Genomic DNA, 12,463 nt, shown 5'->3' on the forward strand with positions numbered 1-12,463 from the left:
GATATAGGATTTTTGATTTTTGTTGTTTTATTTGGTGTTTTTAATTGTTTTTGGTTTCGTTTAGTAGTCTCCCTATTAGTCATTAGGGCGGTCTGTGCGTTCTCGAAGATTTTCGCATTTCGAACACGTCGCAAGAATGCCGACAATACCCCCTCTAGCACCTCAACGAGAGGGCTGCACACATTAGAGGTGGCGTAAATCGGTTTCTCGCGACGTGTTACCCCTATATCTGATAGAAAATTGACGAGTTTTGATGAAAGATTTCTGCTTAAAAGTTGGTGTGTGTGAGATAGCGGGATGATGGTGATGAGAGAGATGTGCGAAAAGGGAGTGAAAGGAGGGAAAGAGGGATGCAACCGCGCTATGCATTCACTTACCCAAATGCCAACGCCGGCAATGCTAACGTCTTCGCGTATCATACATTTACTATACACAGTCATAAAGCCGTAATGTGGCTGCCTCAACTGGCAACGGCTGGGACGCCGTCTTCCTTCTGCGGAACGCCCTCTGCCTCTTCTGCTGCTTTGGTAGCTTCCGACATGCCCAAGTCCCTGAACTGCCAGCCATCGTTCTCCTTGACCCATTCCTTCTTCTCGCCGAGGATAGCAACACTGCTTTCTTGGGCGCGCTGGACGAGGAACTGGTCGGCTACGGCTTGCACCTGCTCGGCCGTGACGTCGAGTAGGCGCTCACGTCGGGTTTGGAGCATGTCGTCGGTGACACCGGAAAGGAATTCTCGCATACCTTCACGGCTGACACTCTGCGGGGCATCGTGGCCCTGGAATACACTAAGTTTGGCTTCCTCAAGATCTTGAGCTGTCCATGCTCGGTCACGTGCCCATTGTCCGGCTTCGGCCATGATCTTCATACTATTCTGCGGGTTGGGATCGCGGTACGAGTACATGCCAAAGACACCACCGAGGCCACGGGCGTAGGCGCCTCCGCCGTAAGCGCCTCCCTTTTCACGGATCTCGGGATGTAGTTGCTTGAAGGTGAGGAGCTTGGAGAGGATCTCCAGAGGTGCGCTAGAAGCGTGGGTGTAAGGCACTGTTGGCACAGCGCGAGCCGAGTAGTAAACTTGGTAAGGCAGCGGAAAGAACGACTTTGCGTTGCGGGGATATTGTTTCTGCTGTGCCGTCTTGGGCACCGAAACGTTTTTTGGTAGCGTGTTCAAGAACCGCCTGAGCGCTTCTTGGTTAGGTGCTGAACTCTCGCTTCCACAATTGAGTGCAACGCGGAGCTGGTTGCTGTTCGCAATCGTAAACGACTGGATAGCCTTGAGCTTCTGGATGACATCGCTGAGCGACTCTTGCGACGCCAGGGCAGTCATGGCCTTGATCTGAGTGAGACCTCCAGTTTCCTCTGCTAGGCGCCCCACTGGACTTATACCTGCCTCAGCAAACCGCATGGCAAAAGAATGACCAGACTCGGCGATGGAGCTGATTGCGCCACTTGCTGAGCTCTGCAGTAGCTCCCGAATCTTCTTCTCTGCTTCGGGTCCATCAAAGTCGGTCTCTTGTATGATGGTCCGAAGAAGCTCGTACATGTCGGGGATGTTGCGGTCGAATGCATAGCCGGAGAAAGCCATACCCTCTTCGTAGGCATCGAGTGACAATGGCGACTGAGACGAATGGTAACCGACAGTGATACCACCAGTCTTGAGTTTAATCTGTTCCTCGAGCTGTTCCATAGTCTTGTCCTTGGTACCCAGGCGCATAATAGCACTCGTAAAGAGCGGGATCATTTCCCGCAACTCGTCTGGGAGATCCTGTAGCTTGTGCACAGCACGAAAGTATGTCAGACCGTTTGTGGGCGCCTCGCGCCATTGTACTTTGACGCCGTCTACGTCGGTATGGCGGAGTGGCTTCCTCTCTTTTTCTCGCGGAATGTCCTTGACGTGAACTGTAGGCAGGCAGCTCAAATCTTCGTTTCTGGCCTTCTCTTGTACTTCCAGTAGTTGAAGCTCTCGGTCCTCCAAATATTTCTGCGCCTCCTGCTCGCTTGAAAACTTCTTGGTGGTCTCTGAGATTTTCGCTGCTAGTCGCTGGCTTTCTTCGTCTGCAAGCTCTTGACTAAAAGTTTCCGAAGGCCGCATGGTGAAGGTCAACGTCTTGTCGTTGAGGAGGTATTTCTCAATCAAACCCTCCAGATAATCGCCCTCGGCGTACTTCTTCTGGAAGGCTTCCACGGTTTCTTGCCACGCAAGAGCGTCCATTGGATCAATGCCGTTGAACCAACCCGGCTTGAGCCGCTGAAGAATGCCCATGCCAAAGCTGGCTGTCTTGTGTTTCAACGAGAGTTCCAGCTGGTGCAAAATACCATCCACCTTGATCTTGTCGAAGCCGTTCTTTCGGGCTTCGAGTAAGGTCTCTCCAATGACTTGACGCACCTTGGGCACATCTTCTTTCTTGACTGCATCCAAGCCTATTGAAAAGGTGCCTCGCCTTCCTGCACTATCGTAACCAGTGTTGGCGCTGAAGTCTGCCCCGAGCCCAGATTCAACGAGGTTGCGGTACAAGGGTGATCCGTAGCCACTCATGAGCAGGCTGCTGAGCACGCCGAGAGCAAAGTTCTCTACAGCATCAGCAGTGTCGCCCATCAGCCACGTCACAGAGGTCTTGTACTGTCGGTCTTGAGGTACTAGCAGGTCCAGGGGGCCAGCGACGGTTACCTCCTTTGGGCCGTCCAGCGTGATTGGCGCCTTCACTTCCTGGTCGACAGCAATCTTGGTGAAGCTACTCAGGCGGCTGTCGACCTCTTTGAGATGCTCTTCCAATGGCATGTCGCCATAGGTGAGAATCTTGGCGTTGCTCGGGTGGTAGTGGTCCGCATGGAACTTGCGCAGCTGCTCCCAGGTCAGGTCGGTGATCTTCTGCGGGTCGCCTCCAGAGTTGTTAATGGCCGGATAGAGATGCTCTTGGAACCTAGTGTAAAACAGGTAGCTTGCATCCGACATCTGCCCCTTCATCTCGTTGTACACAACACCCTTGAACACAATGCGCTTTGCGTCCGGATCGTCCGAGTCTTTGGCGAGCGGGTTCTCGGGTCCCAGGCGCCACCCCTCCTGCGTGAAATCATTCTCCTTCAAAAGCGGGTGCAGCGTCGCATCGAGGTATACGGACATGAGGTTCTTGAAGTCTTGCGCATTGGTCGTGGCGAAGGGATAGCCAGTGTGGTCGGCAAAGGTCCAGGCATTCATGAAGTTGGAAAGCGAGCGGGGGAGCATCTTGAAGAAGGGATCGCGAATGGGATATCTGTAAGAGTCAGTATTTTTTTTCTCTCTCGCGGAAGGTCCATGAAAAGGCGGCTCACTTTTCACTGCCACACAACGTGGTGTGCTCCAGGATGTGTGGCACACCGGTGGCGTCTGGCGGGTTGGTCTTGAAGCCAATGGAGAAGACATTGTTTGTGTCCTGGCGGGCAATGTGCAGATACTCGGCGCCCGTCTTGTCGTGCTGGAGGTGCAGCGCCGTCAGCTCCAGCTCGGGCACCTGCTTGATGCGCTTGAGGGTGAAGCCGTGGAGCTGCTCGCCGACATGCGGAAAGTTGGCGACATCCGTGAGGGCGGCATAGCCCCGTCGAGCAGCGGTGGACAGGCGCGGGGGGAGCACGGCGGGATTGCGAGGGGCGTGCAATTGGCGGCCGACGGAGCGCAGCATCGTGGGGGGAGGGGGGAGGGGGTCGAGGGTGGTGGACGGGAGCCTGGCTCCAACAAACGCGGGACCAGAAATGTGAGAAGCAGGCGCCGCGCTCAATGACGCCTGTCGCGCCGATTGGCCGACGGGGCGCTTGTCTGCAACGGGCCTAGGGCTTAAAATCACTAAAGCACAGGAGTGTGCCTGGACGGGCCATGGCGGCGTACGAGGACGGACGACATATCGGATTGGCCCAGGCAGGCGTTTGGCCCTCTGCTCCTGGTTGATATTGAAGCCTGTGGGCGTGGTGGAGAACTGCTGGACTGTGTGTGCGTCTTGTGCACTGGGGCGATCGACCAAACCACCGGCCTCTTGCTCTCCCCTCCCTGCCTGCTCTTCGACACACGCCACGAGCCGTTGCCCAATCCGCCCTCCAACGCCTGCGTGACGCTGCACGCCGTGCACACTGCTGCCCCCGTACCCGTTGACACGCCTCCCGCCCGCTGCCCTTTGCTGTGCCAGTGGCCTCTGCTCGACCCAGCCGACGCCGTCCCGAGACGTCAGCGCAAATACGGCCCCCTCGTCGCCTTGCGCGCATTGCAACCCGGCCGGTGCTGTTTCTGCTGCTGCAACCCACGGATGCGCCACGGGGCTGCGTAAAACACAGCTCGGTGCCGAGGATACATGGGTCTGGCTGCATAGGCAGACGACCCGTCAGAGGCGACACGAGGGGATCCACCGGCCGAAAGCGCTGCATCCAAGAGTCACGGCTTCATGGCAACCGTTGCCCAACAGCGCCAGCCGACATCTGCCCAGTCCCGACCGCACCACGAAGCCAGCCGCAGCAGCGCGTCCGCCGCGTCCGCCAACATGGCTCCCGCTCAGCACAACCCAGCGCCCGCGCCCGCGCCCGCGAAGAAGGGCAAGGGCAAGAAGGCCGCCGACCCCTCGGAGCAGCAAAAGCAGATCCAGGCCAAGATTGCCCAGCTCGAGCTGGACCAGGCGGGGGACAAGGAGCAGGAACTTGAAATCGGTGCGTCTATGTCTTGCCGTTTGGTGGTGGGGGCGGGGATGCTCTAGGATGCTCTAGGTGGCGCAATTCATGTTTGCATCACACGGAACCCGGGCTTTATCATGTGAATCGCTGGCTGACGATGGCATGGACAGAACGCGAAGTCAAGAAAGCAAACCGCGAACTCTCCTCGCTCCTCTCCAACATGGACGGCCCACTGTCTCGCCTCGAGGTTGTGCAGAAGCGATACACCGAACTGCTGGCCGACATGAAGCGCACAGAACGCGAGCACCAAAAGGCGAAGAAGCGCGGCGACCAGCTGCAGAAGGAGAAGGATGCGCAGAGATCAGAACTGAACAAGGTCACGACCATGAAGGACAAGCTGGACAAGCTGTCGCGTGACTTTGCAAAGGAGAACAAAAAATTAAAAGACGAACTGCACAAGCTCGAGACGAGCGAGTCGACTGCCCGGCAAGAATTACACGAGCGCCTTGAGCATCTAGTCAATGACGTGGACGATTGCATAGCGGCCGCGAATGGGCCAGAACTGCAAAACCAAGCCGAGCAAGAACTGGATGAATTGTACGTGTACTGTCCAAGACGCTGCGACGTTTGCTAATTTTCTTAGGTTCCGTCAAAAGTTCAAGTCGTTCATAGACCAGTACGAACTGCGCGAGCTACAGTATCATTCCATGCTGCGGCTCAAGGAGTTGGAGATACAGTATCATTCCGCCCGCCTTGAGCAGCAGCGCAAGCAGCAAGAAGCCGAATCATCAAAGTCGCATCAGTTGACTCGCCAAGTATCGACATTTTCGCAGACGGAAACGGAGCTGCGCACGCAGCTCAACATATATGTGGAAAAGTTCAAACAGGTACGTCTACCCCCTTGAGCCCCCAGCTGGTCTGTATCATCATGGTTAATACTGACCAGATGCAGGTGGAGGAAACGCTCAACAACTCCAACGACCTATTCCTTACTTTCCGCAAAGAGATGGAAGAAATGTCTAAGAAGACAAAGCGGCTGGAAAAGGAAAATCAAAACCTGCAACGTCACAAGGACATTACCAATCGCAACATTGGAGAGATGGTGGAAGAACGACAGAAGATGCAGGAGGAGCTGGCGAAGAAGACGAGGGAAGCCGAGGAGCAGCGCAAGAAGATTGCTCGGCTAGAGACTCTCTGCCGCGGAATGCAAGCACAGGGCCGCGGGCAGGTGCCGATGCACGAATTGGAGCATGAGGAGCAGGACGAGGAGGACGAGGAGGTGACGGAGAGCGAGTACGAGTATGAGGACGAAGATAGCGCAGAGTACGATGACGATACGGAGGAGGATGGCGTTGAGGCGGCACCTGAACGTCGGCCTTTTGGACCTGTACCGCCACCGCCGCCGCAACCACAGGCGGCTGGGCAGGGTAAAGTCAACGGGCACAAACCGGTCAATGGGCAAATGAATGGAGTCAAACGCTAATAGCAATGCCAGTCACTCAGGTTTCGTCTTCTCCACATTCTGCCGTGGTGCGCAGCAACCGTCGATGCAAATTGCGTGACCCAAGTCGATTGAGAAGGTGATGCCAGAAGTGTGTTGTGTGAGTGATGAGGGGTGAAACGATCAAGAAGGACGGTGCATGACATGCGGACGCATTGTAGCCGAGAAGGATTGGGGCTGTGAGGTTGATGCAATTCGCGGTGCCGATGCAGGCGGAGGGGCGGACAGATGGATTTGAGAATGTCAACAAGCAAGGTGAAGAGGTAATTTCAACAATGCGCATGTGGGAGATGGGCGGGATGCAGAGTAGTGGCGGTGGTAGGTGTAGTGGTAGTGGTAGCGTTGGTGTGGAGTCGAGTCGAGTCGAGCGGCGACATGTCAGAGGGGCCAGGCGCACCGGGTAATTGTCGGCAATGGCGAAGGCCCATGGCAAGCGTTGGCAAGGGAGGCGGATGAGTCGAGGAGCGAGACATGCCTCGGTTCGCCGTTTTGCGCATGTTCCCCGCAAGACCCTTGTCGTCGCGCCGACACAGACACAGAACAGGCACAGCCGCTATTTAGCAGCCACTTCCCCAGACTTGCCATGGCATCGCATGCACATGCTCCAGTTTCTCTAGCGCTGTGCTCGCTATCTACATCTTCTCGTATAGATCGACCCTGACCGCCAGCGGGCATTCTTTACTTGCAACCCCCCCTCCCCCTCCCCCATAGCCATATCCTTGCGCCAACATGACACAGCCAGTATTGCAGACGCCGCTGTCGAAGCTGCTGGGGATCCAGTACCCCATCATCCTGGCCGGCATGGCGCGAACGTCGGGCGGGCCTCTTGCGGCTGCCGTGTCGAATGCTGGCGGCCTCGGAGTGATTGGCGGTCTGGGCTACACGCCCGAACAACTGCAGTCCATCATCGACGAGCTCAAGTCAAACCTCAAGGACCAGAATCTCCCGTTTGGAGTCGACCTCGCACTGCCACAGGTGGGCGGCAGCGCGCGCAAGACGAACCATGACTACACGCACGGCCAGCTCGACGAGCTTATCGAAGTCACCATCAGGAACGGAGCGAAGCTGTTTGTGAGCGCTGTGGGGGTGCCGCCTGCGCGGACCATCAAGAGGCTCCATGAAGCAGGCATCCTGATTATGAACATGGTGGGACACCCAAAGCATGCGAAGAAGGCGCTGGACGCGGGCGTGGACATTGTGTGCGCGCAGGGCGGCGAGGGCGGAGGGCACACGGGCGACATTGCCAACAGCATCCTGATACCGGCCGTGGTGGACGTTGCACGCAAGTACAAGAGCCCGTTGACGGGCCAGGCAGCCATGGTGGTGGCGGCAGGAGGCATATACAACGGGCGCAGCCTGGCCAGCAGTCTGATGCAAGGCGCACAGGGAGTATGGGTCGGCACGCGCTTTGTTGCGTCGACCGAGGCCGGGTGCTCCACGATGCACAAGGAAAACGTGGTCAGCGCCGACTTTACAGACACGGGGCGCACGCTGGTCGTCAGCGGGCGGCCACTGCGGGTCAGGTACAACGACTACATCAAGGAGTGGCACCAGCGCGAGGACGAGATCAAGAAGCTGACCGAGGCGGGCATTGTGCCGCTGGCCAAGGACATGGACGACGGCAAGGACGTGGACATTCCGTTCCTGATGGGCCATCCTGGCTGCAGATCCCCAGAGCCACAAACATAAACGTGTCGACATATATGTGTCTTTGTTTTCGCCGCCAGCACACCACCACCACCACCAGACGCCGCTGTCTCGCAATGCGTTTCGCACCCTCGCCTCTCTAGCCAACACACACACACACACACACACACGCAACAAGCAACCCCAAGTCACCCCCGGCCACGCGAAACAAAACTACATCCACCCCCTGCCCACCCCCCATCTACAGCTTGCTGCTCGCCCCCCCGCCAATGTACGTCTGCCCCAGCCTGAGCATCTCAACCGCCTCCCGCACCATGTCGTCGACAATGTCCTTGGCCGGCTTGATGTCGTCAATCACGCCCGCCACCTGCGAGGGCATAGTCGTGGTCGCAGCAGCGGAGCGGGTGCCAGCGACCAAGCTCAGGAGAGAAAGCTGGCCGGCACTCGTGCTCGTGCAGCTCCGCGTCTGCCGACGGATGGCATTCACAGCCAATCCGTCCACAATCAATCCCCTTCTCCAATCTCCGGCCCGCCTGGCCTGACATCCTCATCGCTGCCGCGTCCCAAACACACTAGGCCCCTGGCATCTGCCGCCATCTCCACCCGCGCCCAAACGGCCGCTCCCGGGTACCGCATCTCGCATCTCGCAGCTCGCCTCTCGCCTCTCCGCCGCTCGCCTGCCTCTGTCTCTGCCTGTACCGCGGCGCGCGCTCGCCCCCGTCCCCCCTCGTACCCATAGATGACGCTGGTTGCGCACTCGACCCCACGGAGCAGCGGCGCATCATTCCATGCAGTCAAATCTCAGAGCCCAGGCTGAGATTCAGGCCCAGAGGAAGAAGGTACGTCGTAGCCACGCCCACGCCCACGCCCTCTCCCTCTCCCTCTCCCTCCACTCCCTCCACGCCTGTGCGCCGCAACAAGCAAATCCACGAGCCCGCCGCGCCGACACGCTCGCTGACGCCCAATTTCTAGCAGCTTGCCAATTCGTACAAACAACTACTCGAGTAAGTCTGCTCCGCCCTGCACGCGCCTTCCACACGCTTCCGCCCGCTGACCACCCGCCCGCCGCCCAGTGAATTCGCCGCCACGGATCTCAAGACGGTCGGCAACTACACCGTCGGCAAGCTGATAGGCAAAGGTAGCTTCGGCAAGGTCTATCTCGCGTCCCACAAACTCAGCAATGGCTCCAGGGTCGTGCTCAAGAGCGCGAACAAGGACGACGCCAACCTCGCGCGCGAGATCCACCACCATCGCCAGTTTATCCACCCCCACATTGCCCGCCTGTACGAGGTTATAGTTACCGAAAAGCTGGTCTGGTTGGTACTCGAGTACTGTCCGGGTGATGAACTCTACAACTACCTCCTAGCCAAGGGCGCCCTCGAGCCCGCAAAGGTCCAGCGCATCTTCACCCAGCTCGTCGGCGCCGTCACCTATGTCCACAACAAGTCGTGCGTCCACCGCGATCTCAAGCTCGAGAACATCCTGCTCGACAAACACGGCGATGTCAAGCTGGTCGACTTTGGCTTCACCCGCGAGTACGAGGGCAAGTCCAACTATCTGCAGACATGGTGCGGCACGATTTGCTACAGCGCCCCGGAAATGCTCAAGGGCGAAAAGTATGCCGGCGAAAAAGTAGACGTGTGGAGTTTGGGCATCATTCTTTACGCGCTTTTGGTGGGCGAGCTGCCCTTTGACGACGACGACGAAATGGTCACCAAGACAAAAATCCTCAAAGAGGAGCCAAAATTCCCAGAGAGCTTTCCGCAGCAGGCAAAGGAACTGTGCCAGGCTTTGCTCTCAAAACGCCCCATTTTACGGCCTACCCTAGCAGACATACTCCAGAACCCTTGGTTATCCGAACATGCGCCGCGCCAGCAGGAGACGTTGAAGCTGCAGCAGCCGCCCCCCTTCTCTACGGAGCTAGAAAAGGAGGTTTTGCACCGTATGCGCGCCGCTGGAGTCGACATTGACATGGTAATTGAAAATGTGTTGGCGCAACGATGCGATTCGTTGGCTGGTTGGTGGGCCCTGCTACTCGAAAAAGAAGAACGGAAAGCTAGAAGGAGAGAGCGTAAGCGAAAAGAAAGAGAAGCAGAGGCCAAAAGCCTGAGGCGGCTGAGCGCTGCAAGTAGCCGCCTGGACAAGCTTGCGCCCACCATCAAGGAAATGGATGAGGAGGGCTTGCATTTGCCCCAGACACCAAAAAGCCGCGGCAGAACTACGAACCGCGCCAGTTTGCATGGTAAGTTGGGTGGTTGTGGGAAAGAAATACTTTGCTAACTTTGACAAGGTGCTCCAGAGTTGCCGCGTCTGCCCGAATCAGGTGCTTCACCCAATCTCACAGTCGACGACAAACCCCTCCCACCAATCGACACTCCCCGGGGCCGCAAATCTCACTCGACATCACGACCACCGCTTCCTGCCAAAGACTTGGACAGGCGGAGATCACGCGGTAGCATGCTGCAAGTTGTTAACAGCAATCCTGATCTCCTTTCACCAAACGGCTTTGTACCCAAACAGCGTCGGAAACAGCCCATCATCGGGCACCTTTTGTCACTTCGAAATTGGATAAAAGAGACATCTAAGCGTGCACGATCGCCAAACTCCAAGGCTAGTAGCGGTGGGCAGTCACCACAACTCCCAGAGAGCTCGCCTACAGAGGGCAGACGAAGACAAAGCACGGCCAATAGGTCGTCTGTATACACAAGTTCCAAGACTCCATCGGTTCCACCTATATCGACTCGGCCCCGCGGTTCAACCCACGGCTCAGGCTCTGTGCGACGACTATCAGCATCGCCTGCCCCATTGACACCACGTTCTTCATACCGTCGTTCGTCTGGTGGTCTGCGAGGCCGCAAATCCACATCGTCGTCTGTGTCGTCGATCCGCAGCATGCCACATCACCACCACTCACACAGCAAAGCGTCATCAACATCCTCTGCCTCACTGGCCTCTCCTGCGGTCTCGACCTCGGGCCATTCGCACAAACCATCCAAGTCTCCCCACAACAGCATCAAAGTCCTCCCCGCTACCCCCACATCCTCATCTTTCCCCTCCAACATCCGCGTGGTCCGCTCAGGATACTCGGCAGGCCTCAGCGAATCCAGTGCTGCCTTTGGCAACGGCGGGTCCATGCCACCTCAGTCGCCCGGGCTTGTCTTTGCCAAACGCAAACGCAGCATCTTCAAGGGCCCCATGCTCAACGTCAACACAGGCGTGAGTAACAACTCGTCTGGCGCATGGCGGGGCAGAAGCAAAGAAAGCGGCATGGGGAGTCGGGGCACAAGTACGCAGGGCAGACGCAGCGGAGAGATTATGGGCATCACCGAGGAAGAGGAAGAGGAAGAGGTGGAAGAGGTGGAGACGTTTGGGGGAAGACTGGGTGAAGGCGAGTTTGTAGAAGAGGTCATGGGGCCGCTGACGCCGCCGCCGCCGTTGGTCAAAGAGGAGCTGGAGAAGAAGTTGGAGGAGGAGTTGGAGAAGGAGAAGATGAAAGAGAAGGAGGAGGAGAAGGAGTTGAACAAGGAGAAGGAGAAGTTGAAGGAAAAGACTGAGGCGGTTGCTGCTTGAGCGTTGGGCGAGGGGCAAGTTTGACATGTCATTACTATTATTTTTTTCCGTCTTTCTTCTTATCTTTTTTTTTCTCCTTGCTTTCTTCGATTGGATTGGAGAGCTTGGTTTGGGTTGGTGGCTTGGTTGAGACTGGGGGTGATTTTTTTTTCTCTTCTTTCTTCTTGTTCTTCCTCTTCTTCTTCTTCTTCTTCTTCAAGAGGAAGCGTTGTGTGTAGTTGTTGTTGTTGTTGTTGTTGTTATTGTTATTGTTATTGTCGTTGTCGTTGTTTCACACACACACACTTGTTGCCTCGCTTTTCTCTTCTTGCTTTACTTTTTATCTATTCTTGTTTCATTTCTTCTTCTATTTATCATCATCATTGTTAACATCATCATCGTCGTTGTTAGCATTCTTATTGCACCTCTTCTTCTTCCAATATCCCCCCCTCTCGTTTTTGTCTCCTCGCCTTTCGGCATCGTCTGGCAACGCACGTTACAGTATCCATCATCATCATCATCATTGTCAGCTTCTTTTGATACACATGGTTGCTCTCTCTTCCTGCCCTGGGTTTCTTTCTCCTTCCAAAATTGCATGTCCTGGGCGTTTCTCTTTATTTTATTTTATTGTAAGAGGAGGAAAAAAGGAGACGACTTTGCAAGCATCTTTCTTGATTTTGTGTTTTTGTAGATATCTTTAGATATACCATCTATCTATCCATCTATCTATCCATCTATCTATCCATCTATCTATCCATCTATCTATCCATCTATCTATCCATCTATCTATCCATACATCCACCCATCTAGATACTCAACCGACCTTTTCCATTTGCGCTCAAAATATACTGAGATCTGGTTTCTAAGATGTCATTTGTATATTTGCATGATTGCTCCAATCGGAATCTGGAAGAAAAAAAAAGTTGCATCATGAAAAGAGTGCTTTCTCCATGACACAAATGGTGAAACGAAACATATACGCATCCCCCAATTGCATAACGTGGTTCACAAGTGAGTCACTAACCCAAGCGAGTCGCTAACGCCCCACCACTACATCTACATTAACACGTTATTATAGTTTTTTTATTATAGTTAATAAACTATTATGATATACTAAATTTATTATTAAAATTG

The 12,463-nt window shown here is 55.6% G+C and overlaps 3 protein-coding genes across 3 annotated transcripts; 2 read left to right on the forward strand and 1 right to left on the reverse strand.

Annotated features, from left to right (window-relative positions):
- Nucleotides 1–377: 377 nt before the first annotated feature.
- Nucleotides 378–3,659, reverse strand: SETTUDRAFT_144034 (uncharacterized protein; the record flags this gene model as incomplete). The annotated part of the gene is made up of 2 exons (XM_008033319.1): nucleotides 378–3,254; nucleotides 3,313–3,659. 2 exons carry the CDS (start codon nucleotides 3,657–3,659, stop codon nucleotides 461–463), a joined length of 3,141 nt encoding a protein of 1,046 aa, XP_008031510.1. The 3' UTR covers nucleotides 378–460.
- Nucleotides 3,660–6,865: 3,206 nt separating this feature from the next.
- Nucleotides 6,866–7,799, forward strand: SETTUDRAFT_166350 (uncharacterized protein; the record flags this gene model as incomplete). Its single annotated transcript, XM_008033320.1, has 1 exon — nucleotides 6,866–7,799. A coding segment is annotated over exon 1 (865 nt), but the record flags the coding sequence as incomplete, so codon positions are not given.
- A 613-nt stretch (nucleotides 7,800–8,412) lies between these two features.
- On the forward strand, nucleotides 8,413–11,741 carry SETTUDRAFT_182046 (uncharacterized protein). Its single transcript, XM_008033321.1, has 4 exons — nucleotides 8,413–8,619; nucleotides 8,753–8,784; nucleotides 8,854–10,022; nucleotides 10,071–11,741. The coding sequence occupies exons 1-4, from the start codon at nucleotides 8,569–8,571 to the stop codon at nucleotides 11,348–11,350; spliced, it is 2,532 nt and encodes an 843-aa protein (XP_008031512.1). The 5' UTR covers nucleotides 8,413–8,568; the 3' UTR covers nucleotides 11,351–11,741.
- The last annotated feature ends 722 nt before the right edge of the window (nucleotides 11,742–12,463 follow it).

This window comes from Exserohilum turcica (genome assembly GCF_000359705.1).
Source record: "Exserohilum turcica Et28A unplaced genomic scaffold SETTUscaffold_9, whole genome shotgun sequence".
Lineage (NCBI taxonomy): Eukaryota > Fungi > Ascomycota > Dothideomycetes > Pleosporales > Pleosporaceae > Exserohilum > Exserohilum turcicum.